Source organism: Trichogramma pretiosum, unplaced genomic scaffold, assembly GCF_000599845.2.
Source record: "Trichogramma pretiosum strain Unisexual culture from Peru unplaced genomic scaffold, Tpre_2.0 scaffold63, whole genome shotgun sequence".
Classification (NCBI taxonomy): domain Eukaryota; kingdom Metazoa; phylum Arthropoda; class Insecta; order Hymenoptera; family Trichogrammatidae; genus Trichogramma; species Trichogramma pretiosum.
This window is the reverse complement of record NW_019640834.1, coordinates 420571-441165: the sequence shown is the minus strand read 5'-3', so window position 1 is coordinate 441165 and position 20595 is coordinate 420571. Positions and strand designations below refer to the sequence as shown.

The 20595-nt window shown below is 37.1% G+C and overlaps 2 protein-coding genes across 2 annotated transcripts; one reads left to right on the top strand and one right to left on the bottom strand.

Moving 5' to 3' along the window:
* Positions 1–1085: 1085 nt before the first annotated feature.
* Positions 1086–18903, bottom strand: LOC106655912 (D-beta-hydroxybutyrate dehydrogenase, mitochondrial-like). Its single transcript, XM_014376513.2, has 6 exons — positions 18479–18903; positions 4067–4341; positions 3738–3975; positions 1764–1916; positions 1326–1533; positions 1086–1252 (listed from the first exon to the last, which is right to left on the bottom strand). The coding sequence occupies exons 2-6, from the start codon at positions 4271–4273 to the stop codon at positions 1096–1098; spliced, it is 963 nt and encodes a 320-aa protein (XP_014231999.1). The 5' UTR covers positions 4274–4341; positions 18479–18903; the 3' UTR covers positions 1086–1095.
* LOC111694625 lies at positions 8842–9379 on the top strand. The gene is made up of 2 exons (XM_023463463.1): positions 8842–9188; positions 9267–9379. Exons 1-2 carry the CDS (start codon positions 8938–8940, stop codon positions 9364–9366), a joined length of 351 nt encoding a protein of 116 aa, XP_023319231.1. The 5' UTR covers positions 8842–8937; the 3' UTR covers positions 9367–9379.
* Positions 18904–20595: the final 1692 nt, after the last annotated feature.

Genomic DNA, 20595 nt, shown 5'->3' with positions numbered 1-20595 from the left:
CAAGGAAAGTTCGTAAGGTGAAATGAAGATTTTCTCCAACAAAAATATAAAAATAAATTTTTAATTATTCAGTGATAAAATAGTGAAAGTAAAAAATTATTTTATATAATAATTTCAGTAATGAATATTACTTTTTCAAACTAATATACTCGAACATTAAAGTCGTTTTAAAGTGCCAAATACGTAATAACAAATTTCAAGTATTTTTTCATTATCTTTGCTAATTTTCTTTCAAAAAGCATCATTGAGATGAAGAGTAATCAAACGCTTATTTGTGCAACCTTTTCACAATATATATCAATACCGAATACAAAGATTCGTAATTAAAATGTCAATTTTTTACTTGCCATGGCTCTTTTGAAAACATACACATCATATCGATTGAAAGCATTTTTTTAAACAACCATTTCACATTTAAAGGATACATCTGTACAGTTTTTAATATTTATGTACTTTTTAGGTTTTAATTAATGACAAAGTGATTTTTTTTATGAAACTTGATTCACGAGTGGATATAGAATAGTGAACCATATAACAAATTCTTTGAAAGTTTTTTTTTACTTGATTATTTATAAAAAGTGTATGCATCATTCAGGACTTTATTGATGTTGTTCAATAAAATAAAATTAAAAATGAATTGGATACAAATAATTGTTGTGCTTTAATTCATATCTTTTATTTCATGAAAAATCAAATCAAATGAAAGTCATTTTCACTTAGTATAAAAATAAGATTGTATGATTATAATTTTTAATTAAAATTGATATAATTCGTCAATAATAAATAGTTGAAAAATATCTGTTAATTTCTATCTGATTTTAATGCTTCGTGTTTATTTTAATTATTGTATAAGAATAAAAAAATGTTGCTCAAACGATAAATAAAATAACAAGATTTATTATTATTTGTAAAGAATGAAATATTTATGGTTTTTACAAAAAACTTTTAATCTAATATTAGTATTAATCTTACACCTTACAACACATAATTCCGAATATTTATTACATAATATTATTTTATACAAGTAATTACATATTTTACAGAATGTTATTCGATAATTATTTTAATAAAAAATGACACGCATAAAAACTTAATCTATCGACAAAATATTCTTGATTTTTTATTCATATCGTAGGATTCAAAAGGACAAGTGGCTGTGATCGCTGGTATGAGTGTTTCTTTCACCGACTGAGCTGACAATGGAGCAATCCAAGTGCCTTGGCTGGATTGATTGGAATTGTCGGTTTCAGCTCTGTAATAAATAATTGAACTCACATGTTTAAAATGTACAGTTTGTTATTGCGATAAAAATTGTTTTAACTTACGTTTTGAGAGTTGGTGGGCCATAAAGTACGAGAGGATTGACCGAAGGAGGCTTAAGCAAAACGACATTCACGCCGGAAGAATGAAGCTCGTATCTCATTGCCTCAGCTGCACCTTCGACTGCCTTGCGTGATGCGCTGAAAGCTACAAGACCTTTGCCGACCTTCGCTGCGAAACTCGTGTTGGAATCTCCAAGTAAAATTATTCGACCTACAAATTATACAATTACGGTACAAATTATGCTACATATTTTAATTAAACAAATAAATTTTATTTACATCAAAAAATACGAGATTATGTACAAAGATTTTAACCTAAGTAAGAATTTTTGAATTTTTCATTTTGCTTGACGAATATCAGAATTTTAACATTTTCAAGACCTTTGAAACAAAAGAATCACAATTTTTAGAAATAATAGAAAAAGAAAATCTTGTAAATACCTCTTTTTGTTCGTAGTAACGGAATGAATGCACGAGCAGTACGCAGTGGCGCAATTATGTTTTGCCTCAGCATAGATTCCCAGGCTGAGCTCTCTTGTCTCTCTATAACTCCTGGTAAAGCCAATCCACTGGTGTGTACCACTGCCCATAATCCTGGAGATCATAATAATAACAATGATAAAATATAAAGGCTTATATTTTTGGTTATGATGATAAATATGAAAACTCGAACTGCCGGTCCACCGCATTGTTTCAATAAAAAAAATCATAATTAGAAAAAAAATTGTACTCTAAGTATAAAACTTGGAGGGATTTTCATATAATTTTTTTTTTCTTTCTCGTGAGTTATATTCTTCAGTACGTACAAAACTTGATTCAAATCTTCACTAGGCAAAGTAAAAATTGTTTCATTTTCTTTATAATCATAACTTTATCGGACACTTGTCAGTTTGTTTCGCAAGTAATTTATTGTCAATGTCGAAGCTTCGAATGATCAATCGAATCTTTTGTTTCACTTTGTCGTAAGGTTGAACGGCGTCAGAAAACTTCCGAGCCACATAAACGAGTCAATAGTTGGCAGCAGTCTGGTGTTCTTTGTGATTTTGGCGCAGTGAAAAGTGATTCGAACTAAGGTTATTAGTTTAGTAGCAGCTCGCAGGCTTGAAAGCATTCGCGCGCCACGTGTGTGTATATAGATATATAGGTAACATTATAACAAGCGTAGGCAAGAGACTGAGAGAACAGAAGTGAAGCTAAAAGCGACTTCTGTGTAGCGTAATAATACAATCCGCACGATTCTCACTGGAGAATCTGGCCCGATCTTCAAGATTTATAGGGCGCACATTCTTAGCGCGGAGATCGTCGCGTGGAATACTTTGAAAAGGGCCAATGTGTGTATGTGTGCCGTGTAAGGCGCGGAGTTGGCTGCACACACACATACACACAGATCCACGCAGACGTGCCAATTGAAACGATTGAGCTTTTGCGGCTGGCTGGAAAAGCTCAGCAGGCCTAGTATATATACGCGCGGAGCACGACTCCGTTGATCAGTTTCGAGTTCTGGCTCAAAAGCTGCATGCGCGTGCGAATACGTTAAAGTACGATATGCGCGCGCTCTTTCGAGCTTTTGTGGTTTAGGAATTTATCGGAGATTCTCAGGCTCTTTAAAGTTTGCGCCAGCACCCGCAAGCATAAGTGCGCCTCTTGCGCTACGCTGCGTATACGTGGCGGCTGTGCAGATCTCTGCATGCGCCTTACACGCGTCTCCCGTGAGTAATACGTATGTATGGTTTATTATTTATTCGACGTGAGTGGCTTATGAATGATAAGGAACGCGCAAATCCATATTTACCGTGAGTGATTAAACCATTTGCTAGATTTCCATTAAAACTTCAAGCAATGCAAATTTGTAAAATTAACCTTATATTATAGCTGTCCATTGCCTACTTCACGAGTAAAAAACATATTTTCTATACGTATACGTTCGCGATGGCATTAATACGGAGTTTCGATGTTTCGGCAAATTATTCGAAATTAGTAACAGCTTGTACTCTTGAGTAAACATTTGTCGCATGTGAACATTAATTTAGGCGCGCGCGTAGAGTCGCTCTATTAATCGATGTCAATGCGAGCGTTCACGTTTACCTTATCGTCGACTGCATTATGTTGGATAATTATTTGTCGAGGACTTAATTTCGTATACCAATTATACAACGTCATTCGCTTCATAATTTGTAAAGTTTTCTTTCGCGCTTAGCGATTAATGAAGCGCGGAACAAAGTTTCAAGGGGCTAGCCAGCGACGAGAAGAGTAAGACGAGTTGTTTTAACAAGTGCGTGCCACTTCACGCCAAAAGTCACTTTATATGGAAATCTCAGCGTAAAATAATCGTCATTAGGAATCATCGGAACAAACTTTAACTGGATAGAAGTCTGAAAGGTGTAAAAAAAAGTACTGCCAAAGTAATGTATTTACCATCTTCACCGGCGGGAAGTTTGGCTCTTATGGCGTCTAGACATGCTCGTAGACTGTCTTCTCGCGTCGAATCTAATTTCAAAGGCACTATCTGTCCAGGTGATCGTAAATCGCCAGAAGCCGATGCTGAATCTTCCAGGTTCTCGGGATCTCGGGCCTTCAATCGTTCTTGTTCGACAGCTCGTAAAATTTTAACGGCTGCCGACTGGCCACACGGCTCCAGCAGGCCAGCGAAAACCTGCGGAAGATAATTTACCGTATAGTTAAAGCCCGCACAATTACGTAGCTCAGGAGAAGGGAAGAAAAGAGAAACTGCAGCGAGATAATACCTTGTAGCCAGCCTCGGATAAGGCGAGAGCGAGTTGAAGGCCGACGCAGGTATCGCAACTGGTGACGAGGACGTGTCTCTTGCTCCGAATGTCATATTCGTCCGAAGCATTGCGAGACTGTCGCATCAAGTATGCGAAGAGCGCAACGGCAATCGAGAACACGGCGAGAATCTGAAGGGCCAACATGGCCCCCGTTTCGACGTCCATTTTTACGACTATGACTAGATGAGGGGATGTTATCAATTTTCGGCCATGCACTTACTCCAACTTAAAATCTAAAAACACAAATTTTAAATAATAAATATAATTATAAAAATGAACATAATATAAAAATTTTTTTCCATTGTTGTAGCGAGAATTTTATAATATGAAGCTTCGAGTAGTTGACGAGGAAAAACACTTAGTAGTCATAAATAACTATTAAAATTATTTCTATTTTTGAAATGCATTTGTAATGAGGCAACTACACTTTGTGCACATTCGCTATACTGGTACAATTAAAATATATGTACTTTATTATGTAATACATGCAAGTACTTATACATGTATACATATTCGCATACATACTCGCATAAAGTGCTGCAGTGCTCCAAATGAGAAAAAAAAGTGGCAAAGAGGTTCGCTCTTAGTAAGGTTATACGTCGTAGGAGCTCGGGAGATGGCAAACCGTGTGCACACGTACGCGTGTACACATACAGAAGCTGCTGCTACCGACTCTGCTAACGGAAAATTTATTAAGCACTCGTTAGAGGCATTCACTGGTGTAAGATAAAAAAAATATCGCAAGCTCATTTGCTCCAATATCCTCCTGCTGCCTCTTGTACATTCTACCCTTTTCATTTTCTCCCTTTTCTAGTCGAGCGAGAGAGAGAAAGAAAGAGAGAGAGAGAGAGAGAGAGAGAGGGTGAACGCGGATAATTAACGTCGGCTTCTATCTCTGCCTTCATCCCCGCAGCACTTTTTAATTTTTATTATAGCTAGCTTACGCGTTACGTACAGCACAGAGTGTACACACACATACACATGCTTGTGAACGTTTTATCGTTCACATGGCTAAAGAGGACAAAAAAGGCGAGTTGTGGTTGTATTTATATCCTTGGCATTAACGTCCATATAAAAGTATCGTTTGAATGATTTATCAGGATTTTTTGCAAAAAGAAATCGACGAGCATTATGTGTATCCGAACGCGGCAAAGGCTTTGTCGTTTCTTTAACGATGACATTTAATGTTGACATATATTACAACGACAAAATGACGAGTTCCATTATATACTGTGTATGCTCTAGGGATACTTTCTAAAAGTATCAAATTTCGCTGCCCGTAATATTTATTCATAACCAAAGTCCTGACATTTTTTGGTATCTCATAGGTCGGATCTTGCAACATTTTTGCATTTTTGACAAAATGAAATATTGCGTGGTTTATCAGAAAACTTTTTATTAAATAGCTTTTTTCAATTACTTTATACACATTCATGGACAAGATCATTAGTCATATCAAAAATATTCCCGATAAAACGATGGTGTTTTTGTTATACTTTTTTAAAATAATTTATAAAAATCTGACATTTTCTCTCTTGAAATTTTTCAATGACCCTCGGACCTCAGATATTTATTATATTTATAATGGATAGCACAGCAGCCTCCTCAACAAAGAGTTCAAAAGATTTTCTATTGAATCTGGCGAAAGACTTTCTCCAAAAGTGCCCCCCTCCCTTGTTCGCATATTGCCGCTGACAGGCAAGGAAGAAGAAATCTCAATAATGGCCCACTCTACTTTGCTACATGTCTCGAGACACATTACTTGCCGACTCCTTTTATACTCGTTCTTTTTTTTTTTTTTAAACTCTTTCGCGCAAGTATACGGTACATAGGCATAACGAATGCTAATTGTATGTTACTGCTGCCTATTCAAGCAAAGTGTCGCTTTTTTTCATTCGTATCGAACGAGCAAAAAATTACTATGCAGAGCTATATTTTATAGTTCGTAACGGTACAAAATCAAGTTTGCCCCAATTTTTTTTCTATCGACACAAAGGTTAACATCCTCCATCAATATGACAATTTCGACGTCACTCATAATTAATAGAGAAGAAAAATTATTTTTGCTCGAAATCACAAGGAAATTGCAGAATCGCCGTTAAAAACTGCAATAATTTTTCTGTCTTTTTTTTTGTCATTCGAACGAACGAATGAAATTGTTTCGCATCGAGTGTGCTTCAAGACATTGTTTATCGTTGGAAAGGATGAATTTTTCCCATTACGTTGTAAGCACTTGGAGAGTTTCAAAAATGTACAAAAGCTGCGCAATGCGAAAGTCGATCGGTTTCATTTAAAACTTATATACTGTCAGATTGTCGAGGGATTCGCAATGTCATCGAACAACGCGACGCGCTGCCTCCTGCTGTTGTGCGCTTGAGAGCTTATGCAAAAGTCGAGCCGGTGAAAACAGCAAAACAAGCTTCTGCTCTATGCGTATATACGATATATTTTTCCTTCCCCTTTTTTTTCGTAATAACTCGGAAACTTTGATGCAGCTCTCGAGTTTCCCAAAGTTTTTTGTAACGCTCGCACGCGCTATACCCCGAGAGAAATAAACATCAAATCGTTAATCGATATGCAGCTGGGGCAAAATATCTAGCGCAAAATTTACGGAAACTTGGTGCGTACGTCGTATATGCAAAGACCGTGTAAATTGCTCGAGCTCGCGCGCGTGTGTCAATGCCTCGCACCACTGCAACTTTTAATACTATGCGCATTGGCCTTTTTTTTACGCAATCGTCGACTCATTAAGTGCATTCAGTGCCTACACGCGAAGCATATATGCGCGAGCACTCGCCGACGTCGATATAGGAAATTTCGAAACGACTTTCCAAGTTTTGAATTAGCGCGTTTGTTAAATTGCGTTAATAGCCAGCCGAGCTGGGCTTGCTCGAGCGTTAACGCCAGCAGCAGCAAACGGCAGTAGCAGTCGCGAAGACGGCGGCGTTCGTTCCTTCGTTTACTTTTTATTATTTCACCTGAAAACTTACGTGGTATGCATTATATCGCACCGTAGGCAAACTAATACTTAAATATACACGCAGTCGGCGTTGTACGTGCGGGGTTATACAACGGTCAAATGAAACGCTATGCATACATCGTGCCGCTCGCAGCTCCTTTATATTATATATATAATGTAATAGTATTCCAGAAGGAAACTTACGTCCTTACATGCCCGTGCATATCGTAGACGTTCGGGGCAAAGAATTTAGCAGGTAAAAGTTTGAGCCACTATACACTGTAGCCCGTTGCACTGTCCTTTGTATGTGTGCTTATGTGTGTGTACGCGCGTATGTGTACACTTACATATGGCCGATTCTCTGTGAAGTCGAATGGCCAAAAAAATTTTTTTTCTGCAAATATGAAAAACTTGTTTCCGATGTCAGATTTGTCCCAAAAAATTTTTAGAAAAATTGGGGTCTTCTATGACACTTTTTCAGAGCCCCAAAGATGGCCATTTTAGAGTTTTTTCGAAATTCATGAAAAATTTTCAAATAATTCCTAAACTAGAGTAGAATGATTCAAAATTAAAGGTGCCCAAGAGCTCTTTTGTTGGGAATTGTCCATTTTTTCAGAAAAATTATAGGAATTATTTTAATATTTGCAATTTTTCTAAAATTTTTTTGGGACAAATCTGACATCGGAAACAACAAGTTTTTCATATTCGCAGAAAAAGAATTTTTTTGGCCATTCGACTTCACAGAGAATCGGCCATATATGTGCGCGCGCGCAAGCATGTATTATAAAAAATGATCGCGAACTTTGAGTTCGACTTTCTCTGAAATGTACAGTCCTTGCATGTATAATATATGTGCGAGTACGGATATGCCAAACTCTTTGAGAAGCACACGGGGAAAGCAGCGGAATGTATTTACTTGTTGAGTTTCTTTTTTTTCAGAAGCTGTACACACTACAACTTTATCATATTCTTTTATGAAGCGAACTATTATTAGCTTTCCTTTAGTTATGCAAAAATGTCGAATATTTTATCGATAGCTATGTGGAGCTACTCTTTGACATTGACAGAAGAAAAGAATGAGTAAGCCAGAAAAACAAATTTCCACGATGTTTTCTTGAAAATGAAAAATGTTCGAGAAGAGAATGCAGAAAAATGAGAGCTCGCATATTGAATTTCGCCCGAGCATATTGAATATTCATTAGGCAATTATAAATAGAACCAAAACTGTTTTCATTCGCAACCTAATTAAGACCACGGCTGCAATTGTAAATTTCCATTTTAAGATTAACAAACGAGGATGCCGCAGACAAAACGAAAAAGTGATTAAGTACTCTCCTAATATCTGAATTGCAACATTGACAGGCGAAAATGCAAAAATAACGAGTCATCTTCGTCTTGGTGGTCAAAGAATATCTGATTACATACGTTCGTGAACTGAGCTGTACTAGAATTTTACACGAGTAATTCTAGTTTGAAACTGAGAAATGCATATTAAAACTCGAGGCGTCTCGTGATATAACGAGCTCGAATTTTTAACGTTAAAGAGCTAAAGCGAAAACTAAGATTATTATTGTTATTTTTCGCGAGCCAGTACGTATACGTGCAAGTGCGTGCTAAAAGAATTGAAAGTTAACAAGTATTGTATCCTGTATAATTTACTTTCATTCGCTTTGAACGTAACAGTAAACTGAATCTCAAAAAAGTTTCTTTCGTTGCAGATATTCGTGTATCCTTAACCCTCAATTTCGAAAACTTTCTCATGCGAGCAGACAATTTCTCACAAAGACAAGTGCCATCTTATTATTGATAATTAATTAATAACATATCAAAAATAACAAGTTCTGATTAATGTAGGTAAGTCAAGACAAGAATGTCAGTTTGCAAAAGCACTTTGCGATCGCAGCGATTCCTGGGAATTCTTATGAAATGCATCAATATAACGCCGCGTCAGTTGCGCGTGCGTGCAACATGTAACGCACTCCTGTCCCGACGAGAGTTTCCATTATCACTATTATTAGAACAAAAAAAAACGTACGGACTCAAGGCAAGTTTGTTGTTGCTACGTCGACTCGAAAAAGTAGTAACTGTCGACACGGCTTGTCGGCTCGACAGAAAGAAGAGGTATGCGGCAATAATAAATATGCAACTCGCTCGGCTCACCCCACGCATACGTACAATCGTTACCGTTAATTATTATAGCGTATTTTTACAGTCCAAAGGCCATAACTACTGTTCAAGAAAGAACAACTGTTCCGTGAAGGGCGGCCGGGAGTTTATGAAAATTAGAATAGTTCGGTGAATGTTTTTTTGAGCGTGCATAAGTTTGAGTCAAAGTTATCAGGATTATATTAAAATATAATTGTTGTTTCTTAAAGTGCAAATATGCCAAGACCGAAGGTATACAAAGTATAAATACATTTGATATTTTGTGTACGTCAAGATGCCCAGACATATACCATGTGCGGGTAAAAGTTTCAAGACATATTTTATTTTCAAGCTCTTTCTATCGAAATAGTATATTTTAAACGAAAAATTCTATGACTTTTCAAAAGTCCACTTTAAAGTTCATTTAATGTGCTTGAGCGGCAAAGACAATTGTATTGTGTGTTGCTATTGGGTCAACGACTTTTTCTTTTATCTCATGGAGACCGGTGATACTTTTTTTTTGCGCTCGAATTAAAAGATATTAAAAAAGTTTTCAGGATCTATCCTCTTAATTTTTCCTCAGCCCTTTTGATTAATTTCAGCAAGTGTTATTCAGATGGATTTTTCCCAGGGGTATAAGGTCATACGAGTGGAGAACATTTTTTCAAGAGACTATGAAACTGTAAAATATATTATAATGCAGCGAAGTAATTTCAAACTCTAATTTAACCGCACGGAGCAAAATATTCATTCACACATAATATTATCTAACTCATAACTTGGAAATTGTTTCAATTACATATAATATATTGACATCATTTTTTTACAATTTAGATTTTATTATTTACAATCTGTCTTTGTAGTTGACAGCAAGTAAATATTTGTGTCAACTTCGAAGTACAAAGAAAAAAAAACAAACAAGATATTCTGTATAGTGATCAATACCCATTATACTCTGTAACTGCATCCTGATAGTAAAATAACTAATTACAAAGTCCATTTGAATTTTTAAAATCTAGAAGTTTTCCTTGTATTTTCAATGAGGGTGCTATTCTTAACATAGAGATGCTAATTTGTAGATCTAAGTGCAAGACGTTATTTGGAGCGTTCTAGGGCACGTTTACCAGGCTACGTTCAATGTTGTTTTGACAAATTTTTTGTTTTTTGCGTTTGAGTTTTATGCTGCACTATACGAGTGCATGCTGTTGTGCATCTAAGTTTTATTCGTCAATGGTAAATTAGTTATAAATAGTAAAGATTGAGTTGAGATTTTTCCCAGTAGCTAATAGATTTGAAAGAGTTTTTTCCAGATGTGCTCTTTCAAAGTTGATTTTTTTTTAAGTGAATACCAAGGTAATTGCTACTGTTGTATTTTGGTATTATTTGATAGATCATAGAATAGTTGAGCATTGTTTTTTCTTAGTATTGTTAAGTTTGTTTCAAGTATTGATCTATTTTTCAAGACTTGAGAAATAAATTTGTATAATTAAAAAAGCATAAAATGGGTTTACATGATAAGTTATGATAACTATGTCGGTCACAAATATGGATACAATCATATTTGTCATAATTGGTAGATCTGCTGTGATTATTGTAGAGGTATACAGTTGTGCCCAGTACTTTTTCCTTATAATATATTTTATTAAAATGTCTCTGTGGTCAGACTTTGAGCATATATCGCAACTTATATATTTTCCAAGCATATTTCTACATGTGCTCCAATTTGTTTTAAAAATATAATTGTTGTTTACTTTTGCCGAGACGTTAAATGAGGTGTACCGGTGATTGATCGTACGATATAACTATAAGAGTATACTTTATACACGAGTCAACTGCTTAATCTTTTTGTATTAACTGCAAAGTATGTTGCAAAGTCAAGGTATATTGATATTTAATATTTTTTTATAGAAGAATGTGAATTATATTCAAACGACCATTATTCAAAATAATTCTCAGCCTTGCTCAGGCTGACTAACGCATTACACGATTACATCTGCAACGCAACGAAGAGTAATAGTTTATATTTTAAGCATGGCAATAGTTATGACATTAGTTCGGGAGAAGTACTGATCTCCGTCTGCTGTTCCAGCGTGTATGTATAAACTAGCAAGGCATTTTCGAGGATACAAAATAAAACTCTTATCCAGTAAATTGGCAGAGTGTGATCCACCGGTTAAGCTCTCACGCTTCGCAGCACCAAGACACGGGTGTAGTATAAGAGCACTTTAAACTCTGAGAGTGCGGAAGCGGTGACGACGACGACGACAAAATAGGAGGAAAAAAGAAAGTGCGCGGAGAATAAAAAAAAGAAGCTGAAAAAGAAAAAGGAGTAAAAGAGGAAAGACTGCAGCAAGGAAACATCGTTAACCGAAGCTATAGATTTACACATTATACACACACGCGCACGTAGCTCGGACACTTGGATGTACCATGTATATAGCACATAACGTATATAGGTAGCTAATGCGTTTTTACCAGAAATCCTTCATTAACGATTTTCAATCATCTGTTATACGCTTCTCTATTATGTATGACTCTTTTAGCGGCTAAGAGCCAATACATAACTAGAGCAATAAAACCATCGTATACATATTGGAGTTATGATTATTTACGAAATGCAATTTTTGCCCGACAACTCTCGAGCTTTACTCGCAAGCAAGTTTCAAAAGAAATTATAAATCAACGTTCGCAAATCGAAAAGTATATAGGATCGATTTTTTTGTTCTGGTTGCACTATATGAATATTGAAAATATTATGACAAGTATAACCGATGCTTGACTGGAATAAATTGATTGGGTGTTTATCAATAAGGCACAAGTAGAACACCCACGTGAATATGTGTATATTTATTGCTGTACTCTAATTCCGCGAATCCCCCAGCAAGCTCATGAACGGAGAACGAGAGAGAGGAACATTGCCGCAAACTTCGGTGAAACGTTCGTACGTATACACGTAGACAGGAGAGACAAGTTCAGCGTATCTGTAGATGCTCGCAACGGGACTTTCTTCATATACATGTATAGAGAGATACAGATATATACAAAGCAAAGCAGCCGATGCGAAGTTGACCGCAACTGACCGCGCGTGCGTGTGCCGAGAGCGAGCTGCAACCGAGAGAGAAGGTAAATTACGGGCGCGCGACGCAAGCCGAGCAAGCGAGGCGCAAGTGTGTCGACGGCACATTTGCATAAAATCATCGCAACACCGACGCCGCGGATCATTGATGTGAGAACATTTTTCATGCCAGATGAGCACGAAGCCGCTCGGCCGACGCTTTGCCGACGCCGTCCTTGTGAAAATCTCCCCGTGCACTGCGGCAGCTCCTACTACATATAATGCCACAGTACAATATAGATATATATCACGAGCCGAGCGAGGAAAAGTAATCGAATCGGAATAATGAGAGTTTCGGTGTATAAAACTTTTTCGCCAAAACGGACGAGCGTAAAAGTTTTTTTCCCGACTCGATCTCGCGCGTTATATACACGTACATAAAAAGCCCGAGCATACGTCAGCTTTTTTCTGACGAGATATATCGCTGCGGGCTGTATTTACGCAGTTTGACTTTTACCAGATAGATATGTTTGCTGCGCTACTTGGAAGTAATTAATAATGTATGCCATTTTGGCAAATTAAAGAATCAGTCGCAAGCGCAAGAGCATATAGCCTCTTCGGATTGTGCCCTCTCCACGTTGCAGCCGGTGTTTATTTTTACGGCACGCATGGCTAGCTCGAGTGCGTTGCATAATCGTAATTAAATGTAAACTATAGCGGCTATCTCAGCTTTTAATTTATGGAAATTCATGGTGTTCACGCAAAATGATACTGTATAATATGCGCGCGTGCACAGCTGCTGCTGCTGCTGTAATTCGTCCATGACAAACCAGTTTCTCGATAAACAGATTGATCGCCATAGGATGTATATATATATATAGATCTTTATTTAGTTTTGTACTTATTGTATTGGAGTACAGGCATTTTACTCGTTTCATGTCACGCTCGATCAAGCCAAGATATTATGCATATCCGGTAATGCTGCTAGAGCTGCCGTGATTTTTGCAGAAAAGACATGCAATTCAGGAGAGGTGCATCGCTCGTTGCTGCTCTTGTTGCTGATTTTCCTTTTCGATGATCGACTTGCTTCGGATTCACTGAATGCGAAACTCGTCGATCCTGATATATCATTGCAGATTATTATGCATTAAGAGTGAGCTCGACTGTGCTTCACATTTTCTCTTTTGAGTTTGTGCATAAATATAGGAAATCTCGTCGCATTTGTTTTTTTGAGTTTGTGCTTAAATATAGGAAATCTCGTCGCATTTGTTTTTTTCGTTTTTATGTGCGCCCGCGTACATGTAATTCAAACGATGTCTTTATATATACGGGAAACTTTCTTATCATTCGCTTGTGTGCACGCAAGTGCACATTAGTCTAGCTAGTTTGGAAATAAATCTGAATATACTTTGCATCAATTTATGTAGCAGCCTTGATTACGTAAATAATTTTCCCCGCACATATAATATAATATTACGCGATAAAATTTATCGAATGCGATCATTCGATTCTCTCTTGCAGTACATTTTATTTACGTGCCTGCATATAGAAAGTTGCATTTTCGCAACAGAATTAGAAGCAGTAAAATTTAAAATGAGCGTAACGCGTATGCCCGGATGGTTTCGTGCGCGAAGAAATTAAGCACCTCAGACGCGAGAGATGGCCTTTTAACGCTGAGCCATTAATCGTGATAATTACTCGACTCCGTTAACGAGTGCATATGAAGGAACGAGCCTGGTACCAAGAGCTATTCTGTCCACAACTTTAACTATTGTTTATAACGAATCTCAATGCCTAAAAGTTTCGCTCGAAAAAAAAACTTACCATCCGAAAACGTATGCACATGTACGTGAGTGAAGCATCAATAATTGCTACATCTTTCGTCACATCGCTCAACGGCTCACTGACCGCACTTTCAAAATCGAATCACAACCAACATCCCCGATCGAGGTTGCGATCGTTTGAAAAATGTATCCAGCACTACCGTTCACTGTATGCCCATATATATATATGAATGCACTCAGACACATACACACGCGTTCCGAAACAATAATAAAAAAGCAAGTTGCTGCAGTGTATATATGTGCTACAAAGCGAGTAAGAAAACTTTTTACTGCAAAAAATTCCTAACGGTCGGGCATGCGCGGAGCCGATGTCTAAGGTTCTTTTTAACGAGTGGTCGAAGAAATTGCAGCCGCTACTGCTACTGCTGCCTCTACGCACATAATTTTGCCGCCTATACAGCAGCCGCTCTTAACTCGACTGCACTTTTAGCTATATATGTATAATGTGTGTACGTACGCGGGCTGGCGATGGCGTTCGCGCGCGCGCCTGATACTATTTGATGGGACGTGAAGCGCTTAGAAAGTTTAAGTCATGCTGGCGTTGCTACACACTTTTCCTCGCGCGGAGTATATACGGCTATAAGGATCCGCTGCTGTAGACAGCAGCTCGGCCGTCGCTGCTATACCTATGTATATACTGGTCTTGGCGGGCACTCCATTCGCTCGCCCGACACAGGCGAGCCCGCAGTGCTTTTGCACGCTTTCTTGGAGAGAGAACAGCGATCCTCTCCGCGAGGCTATAAACTCTGATGGATGTTAATATATTATTATACACTTTTGTTTACGGCCGATCAAAGTCACGCTACAATTCATATATTTATATATAGTGGGAGCGCACGAGAGCGATTCACATTATCTCGCCCGCGTGCGCCAAATAATTTGTCCTGGCGAGATTTTACGAGCTGCGGGGCTGCGATTAGAGAGAGAGAGAGAGATAGAGAGAAAAAAAAGTTGGGCGCGAAGCAACGAACAATGTGAAATTTATTCCGATTATTGCACGAGTAAGCGACTATTTTGATAATTTCCTTTTTGTTAAATTTACACCAAGTGCATTCATAACATTCGTGTATGGGGTTTCAGTGAGCATACAAGCTTTCGCTTCATTAGTATAGCGAATAACGAAAATCTTTTCCCTTTCACATTTTACTTGTGCCTCGACGCGTCGGTGATATATAACTCGTGATAATATTGCGAAAAACTCGTACTTGACACTTTGAAGTGTAAAAATTTTCAACAAGATATCGAGTTTGAAATTCTATGATTCGATTCGGTATTTGCTAATATTATACTGCTTAAATATCACCTGTAACATGTATATAATGTGAAAGCTCGAGTTGGTTTCCTCTCTTAATACTTCTTACTATTTTCATTTTTTTTTTCACTAGCTTATGGTTTCTATTTTGTAAAGAGATAGTCGAGTATTACATGTGTTGAGCGGAGTTATACACGCGTTAAATAACTGCAACTGTGCGAAAATCTTACGATTTTCTCAAAATCCTCGCCAACTCTCGGCAATAAAGTAATGATGCGCTGTTCTTACCGAGAAGCTCTTTTGTATCTATTGTTTGTTACAGCTATTGCCCTCGAAGAAAACATTATGTAGCGTATAATTACGCAAAACCACATTTGAAAATAGATTGACCTTTTACGTAGAAAATCGCGATAAGTATAGAAATTAGCTCTATGTGGCATCGGAGGACAGTAATTTTTAATGGTCTAATCTTATTTTATACTCTTACTCTGTGAAAGGCACAGTGTAATTGTCATTTTTCGAACGAATAAAGAAAGGAAAGAAACAACTTTTTTGACAAGACAATTGAATAGGTATAAATGTATCAAGACTGAAAGTCACAATATAGTTTATCAATCGTATCCCCGAACGACTGCAGTTCGTTGAATGCTATCGTGTCCTGTGTCTTTCTCCAAGTATCCGGCAAGTGTCTTTCGATTGCTGTGCAGCACGTGGACCGTGACCACGACAAGCGACGAACCAGGATCAATCAACAGGATTTCCGCAGTCGTCGAGCTCCGCATTGGCGTTTAAAATGCGTATTAGATATTGAAAAAATCAGGGCGTGCAGTCGCTCGAATGATAAATACGAGTCACCGCAATAAAACAGCAGCCTTGTAATTTTCATTGTTATTTATTCAAACAATGCTAACACTTATATGAGCGTAGGCAAATTAATGGTCGAACAATCGTCGTAAATCATGGCACTTCGTTAAAATTTCAATGGGATGCGGTAAGTATAGTGATTTTTAATTAGCACAACATTTTTCAACCTTTTTAGAGTTTCATCATTTTTGGCGACTTTTCTGTAAAATAAAGCGGGCAAAGTTTATTCAAGAAATTATCAGTTTTTTCAATAGAAGGATCTGTGCTGTTTTTACAAGAATAGCAAAGAAAAAATCTTCACGCATGAAAGACATACGGAATTCTCAATAACATTGCAAACGTTCGTGCAATACGTGACAAATGCCATAGCAAGAAGTCTTTGTCCTTAAAGCATGTTGTGTGAAAAAGATGACTAATCTTATGTGATATTTTTGTAATAGAAAATTACGCATCACCAAGCACATAAATGTTTTATTCTCCAGATGCGTGCGTTATGAGAAGTTTTTATACTTTATTCTCATCAAATGTTTTTACAGAAAACGAATCAATTTTATCAAATTTATATAACTATTATTTGCTGAGATTAAGAAAAACAAATAATAACATTTACATGTTGCAGGATATGCAAATTTCTATCATCGCCTGGATATATTATTCCACAGCTAAAAATGAATTGCTTTTTTACAATGACTTCGTGTTCAAATATTGAATTTCGAAAACACATTGATGTCGTGAAATAGTTCAATTATCGAGCTGCTTCAATGTGATATGAAATAAAAGTAGCAAAAACTTATGCGAGCTCGAGCACGTACCGTGAGCGCATCATTCGAGGTGTACACGTACACTCGTGCAGTGTGTGATTTGATAATACTTTCACTCGCGTGATATCAAATAATTATTTTCGCTCATTGTAGATTCTAGAGATCGGAAAGAGACTTATTTGGAATATAACAGGCTGATCCACAACTTTAGATGAGATTTCTAATTATTTTCTAATCTCACAGTGCCATGCGCAGTAATTCTGAATAAATGACAGTTTATAATGTGTATTCTCAACTCTGTAGACTGTTTACCTACGATTTAATTGAAGAAACATTTTTATTGTACACATGGAATGCAATTCTTTAATTGATTGTCAGTTAGTGTTAGTAATTAAGTTTTATTTACCAGTAATATTTGAGTAATAAGATAAGAATTAAATTTATTTACATTTTTTACATTACAAAATTATTCAAAATACTTGATTAAAGTATGAGCCTTTAAAATACCTTGCGGATTCGTTGAGGTTATGCAACAAAATCAGCACAAGAAGATTAAAAGCCGCAAAACCACGCAAAAACCTGACAGTGCTTACTGTAAAAATCAAACACTTGTAACTGAGCACGTACATACGTATCGTTTTTCAAAGCGGAGACTAAGTTTGTACAATTTAAATATTCTTATTCAAATTAAAAATAATTTCTTTGCATGATTCTACAAATAAATAATCAATTGTCAATAATAAATTAAAAAAAGAAAATCAAGGTCACGAATCTCAATTATAATAAGACGCTCGGTTGTAGTTGACTGAATCTTTAATTGTAATAATAATAACTTAAAAACTCGAAAACCTCTCGAAACATTCATAAAAATGTATCGTTACTTTATATAAGCCGTGCGAGCTCTTTTACTTTTCAAGCCTACAGCCATGAAAATACCTCAAGATACTTGGATTTAAATGAGTTACCTTGCAGGCTGCAGTCCCACAATTGAAGACCCGTTCACCTGCTTCAACCACATACGTTCGCGAGGAAACTCGCGCGTTTATAAATACGCATTTTTTTCGAGTTGGTTTTATGACTCTTAAAAAGTGCCGACGTTTTGATACCGGAATGCAGAGGATACAGTTGATTTCTCAAGATACATAAAAACATTTTTATGAATCCATGTATTTATAAAGACACGCTTACGTATTTTCGTCCGAGTGTTGAAAATTGAGTAAATTTATTATGACAAGAAATGTACAGCCATTACCATTAATGCCAGGTATAAATGACGCTAGATTCGATGGTTTACAAGCCCGTGAAACTATTCATCTATCAGCTACTAATCAAAATCACCCGCGATCAAAGGTTATTGAATTAGCAAAACCATACCGTTTAATGTTGGTCTCTTGGTGGCAAGAGCAACTTGATTAGAGTTAGATGAGTCATCAGAATTTGCAACTACACGTCCTAGACGTATTCTTTTGGAGTTTAGTCAAGGTACTCACCTCTAAATACTCAACTATCCGCAAAGTGTAAGCGCGCCAGTTTGACAGGTAACGACAAGTCGCAGGAGTGGCTAGTACAGCAGTAGCTAGTCCTTGAAGCTTCAATTAGTTGCAATTTACGTAGGAAGTTGCTCGGGACACAGCAGCTCGGAGCACACAGAGCACGAGTTAAGGAAGCACCTTGGATGTCGCTAAGCGATTGGCGCACTCGCGGCCCACAGGCTTTGAAAAAGCTCACTTGCCCTCGATATAGGGCTAAGCTTACAACAACTCCATCAAAGGGCACAACTTGAACGCACGTATAGGCAAATTAAACACAAGCGCAGAAAAGGCAAAACTTGGCTCGCGGTATATACGTGGATTCGCGGATAAACTCACTTACTTTGACTCCACGCGACGCTGCAAAGACTGGACTTTAGAAAGAAGCCGCGACGCTCGGCTCTCTGCCTCGCGCGCGTACACTCACTCGTGCCGGTATAAACGTTTCAACGAGCGCGAGTGCGTCCGTGTGTGTGTGTGTGTGTGTGTGTGTGTGTGTGTGTGTGTGTTTACCCGCGTATAAGGTGAACGCGCCTGCATGTGTAAAAGGTGCCTCTCTCGCCAACGAGAGCGCGTGTGTGTAAGCTACCTATACACCGACTGAATGTGGAATTCCAGCGCGAGGAATGCGCCCACTACCACTTCGACGCGCTCTCCTCTTCGGCCTCTCTTCGGCTTTACATTATACCTACGGCCAATTGTATACGATCGGAGTATCTTCGGCGCAGACTTGAGAACAAGTTCCCATCTTGGCCTCGTGCAGGCGCGGGTACGCGAGCCTATGCAGATATATTTTATGCATCCGAGATGATGCCCGAAGGTGTGTGCAGCTGCTCTGGGCGCGACAGACGGAGAAATAGAGAGAGAGAGAAACGCGCATTTTGTTTTGACTCGATTTGTTTTTTGTTTTCTTACCGCGTATCCTCCCACCCACTATCGACACCGAGCCGTACGTTCATCCGTATAAGATTGCAATTTAATTTTCTTTTTGCTCGACTTACATGGTCACGGTTCATTGACCGTTTATGAGCCATTGAAGAGACTTTCTTGAGCTCAATGATGCAAAACATCTGTATACGAGTACATATATATATGTTTATCATTATCGAATGAATCTAGGTCGATTTCATATTCGTCAACCTTATTTTCAACTATAATATAAAGACTTATTTATTTGCAGTCAAGTTTTGAGCACAATGACAATTGCAATAAATCTAGCATGGAAAATGATTCCATCAAAGCATCCTATCGACAAATTCAAAACTCGACTTATCAAATATTGTTAATTCAATTGGCCAAACGGGCCAAAAATTGGTTCGATGAATGCTTGCAATAATAAATACTTATAAATTAAAGTACTGTATCGATTGAAAGTGCAACTATATTTCAATGAATTAGTATATTTTCAAAATATTACAAAATATTTGGTTACCCTTGCCTGGATTTTGACTTTCAGTTGAAAATCATCACTATAATCAAAGTATCTCTGAAAGGTTTTAAAACAGAATTTTAATTTATTGAAAACATTTACTTATACGTGACAATATTTTAATGATCATCCGTTTCCGTACGTTTCAATACTCCAAACATCTATCCATTTGCTCTCAGTAATATATATTAACAAAAATAAATATTTTTATTATTTTGTACGTTTTTATAATGTGTTTCTTAATGAATTAAGAAGCTTGAAATATTCACCCTGTACAATGATGCAGCTCGGGATTAAAGGATGTTTATTTTTATTGAATACAACCGTTTACAACTGACTATCAATTGAAAATAAATTAAAAAATAAACGACTAGTTCAAATGTTAAACGTAAATCATAATAAAAAATGAAAAATAAATTTGAAACACGATATTTTTTTCATTTACTTCATTTTCACGAGTCGCATCCAAAAATATTTCGTGTCATTCGTATTTCGTGCCTTATTTACTTTTCAGTATTCGCAAGATACGCTGATTGTACTCATTTTTTGTATAACGAACTTAAGGCGAATAAGAAATTTTGTCACGTGTAACCCTGTTGGAACTTTCTCATTGCTTTTATACATGACCTAGGACTTGTGTATTCATATG

What these genes read in the sequence shown, in the direction of transcription:
- LOC111694625 (XM_023463463.1), top strand. Translation starts at nt 8,938, where the DNA reads ATGTCAGTTTGCAAAAGCACTTTGCGATCGCAGCGATTCCTGGGAATT. An exon ending in CGGCTCGACAGAAAGAAGAG is followed by an intron (nt 9,189 to 9,266) that starts GTATGCGGCAAT and finishes TAATTATTATAG; the next exon opens with CGTATTTTTACAGTCCAAAG.
- LOC106655912 (XM_014376513.2), bottom strand. Translation starts at nt 4,273, where the DNA reads ATGGACGTCGAAACGGGGGCCATGTTGGCCCTTCAGATTCTCGCCGTG. An exon ending in TATCCGAGGCTGGCTACAAG is followed by an intron (nt 3,976 to 4,066) that starts GTATTATCTCGC and finishes TATCTTCCGCAG; the next exon opens with GTTTTCGCTGGCCTGCTGGA. An exon ending in GTTACTACGAACAAAAAGAG is followed by an intron (nt 1,534 to 1,763) that starts GTATTTACAAGA and finishes TATAATTTGTAG; the next exon opens with GTCGAATAATTTTACTTGGA.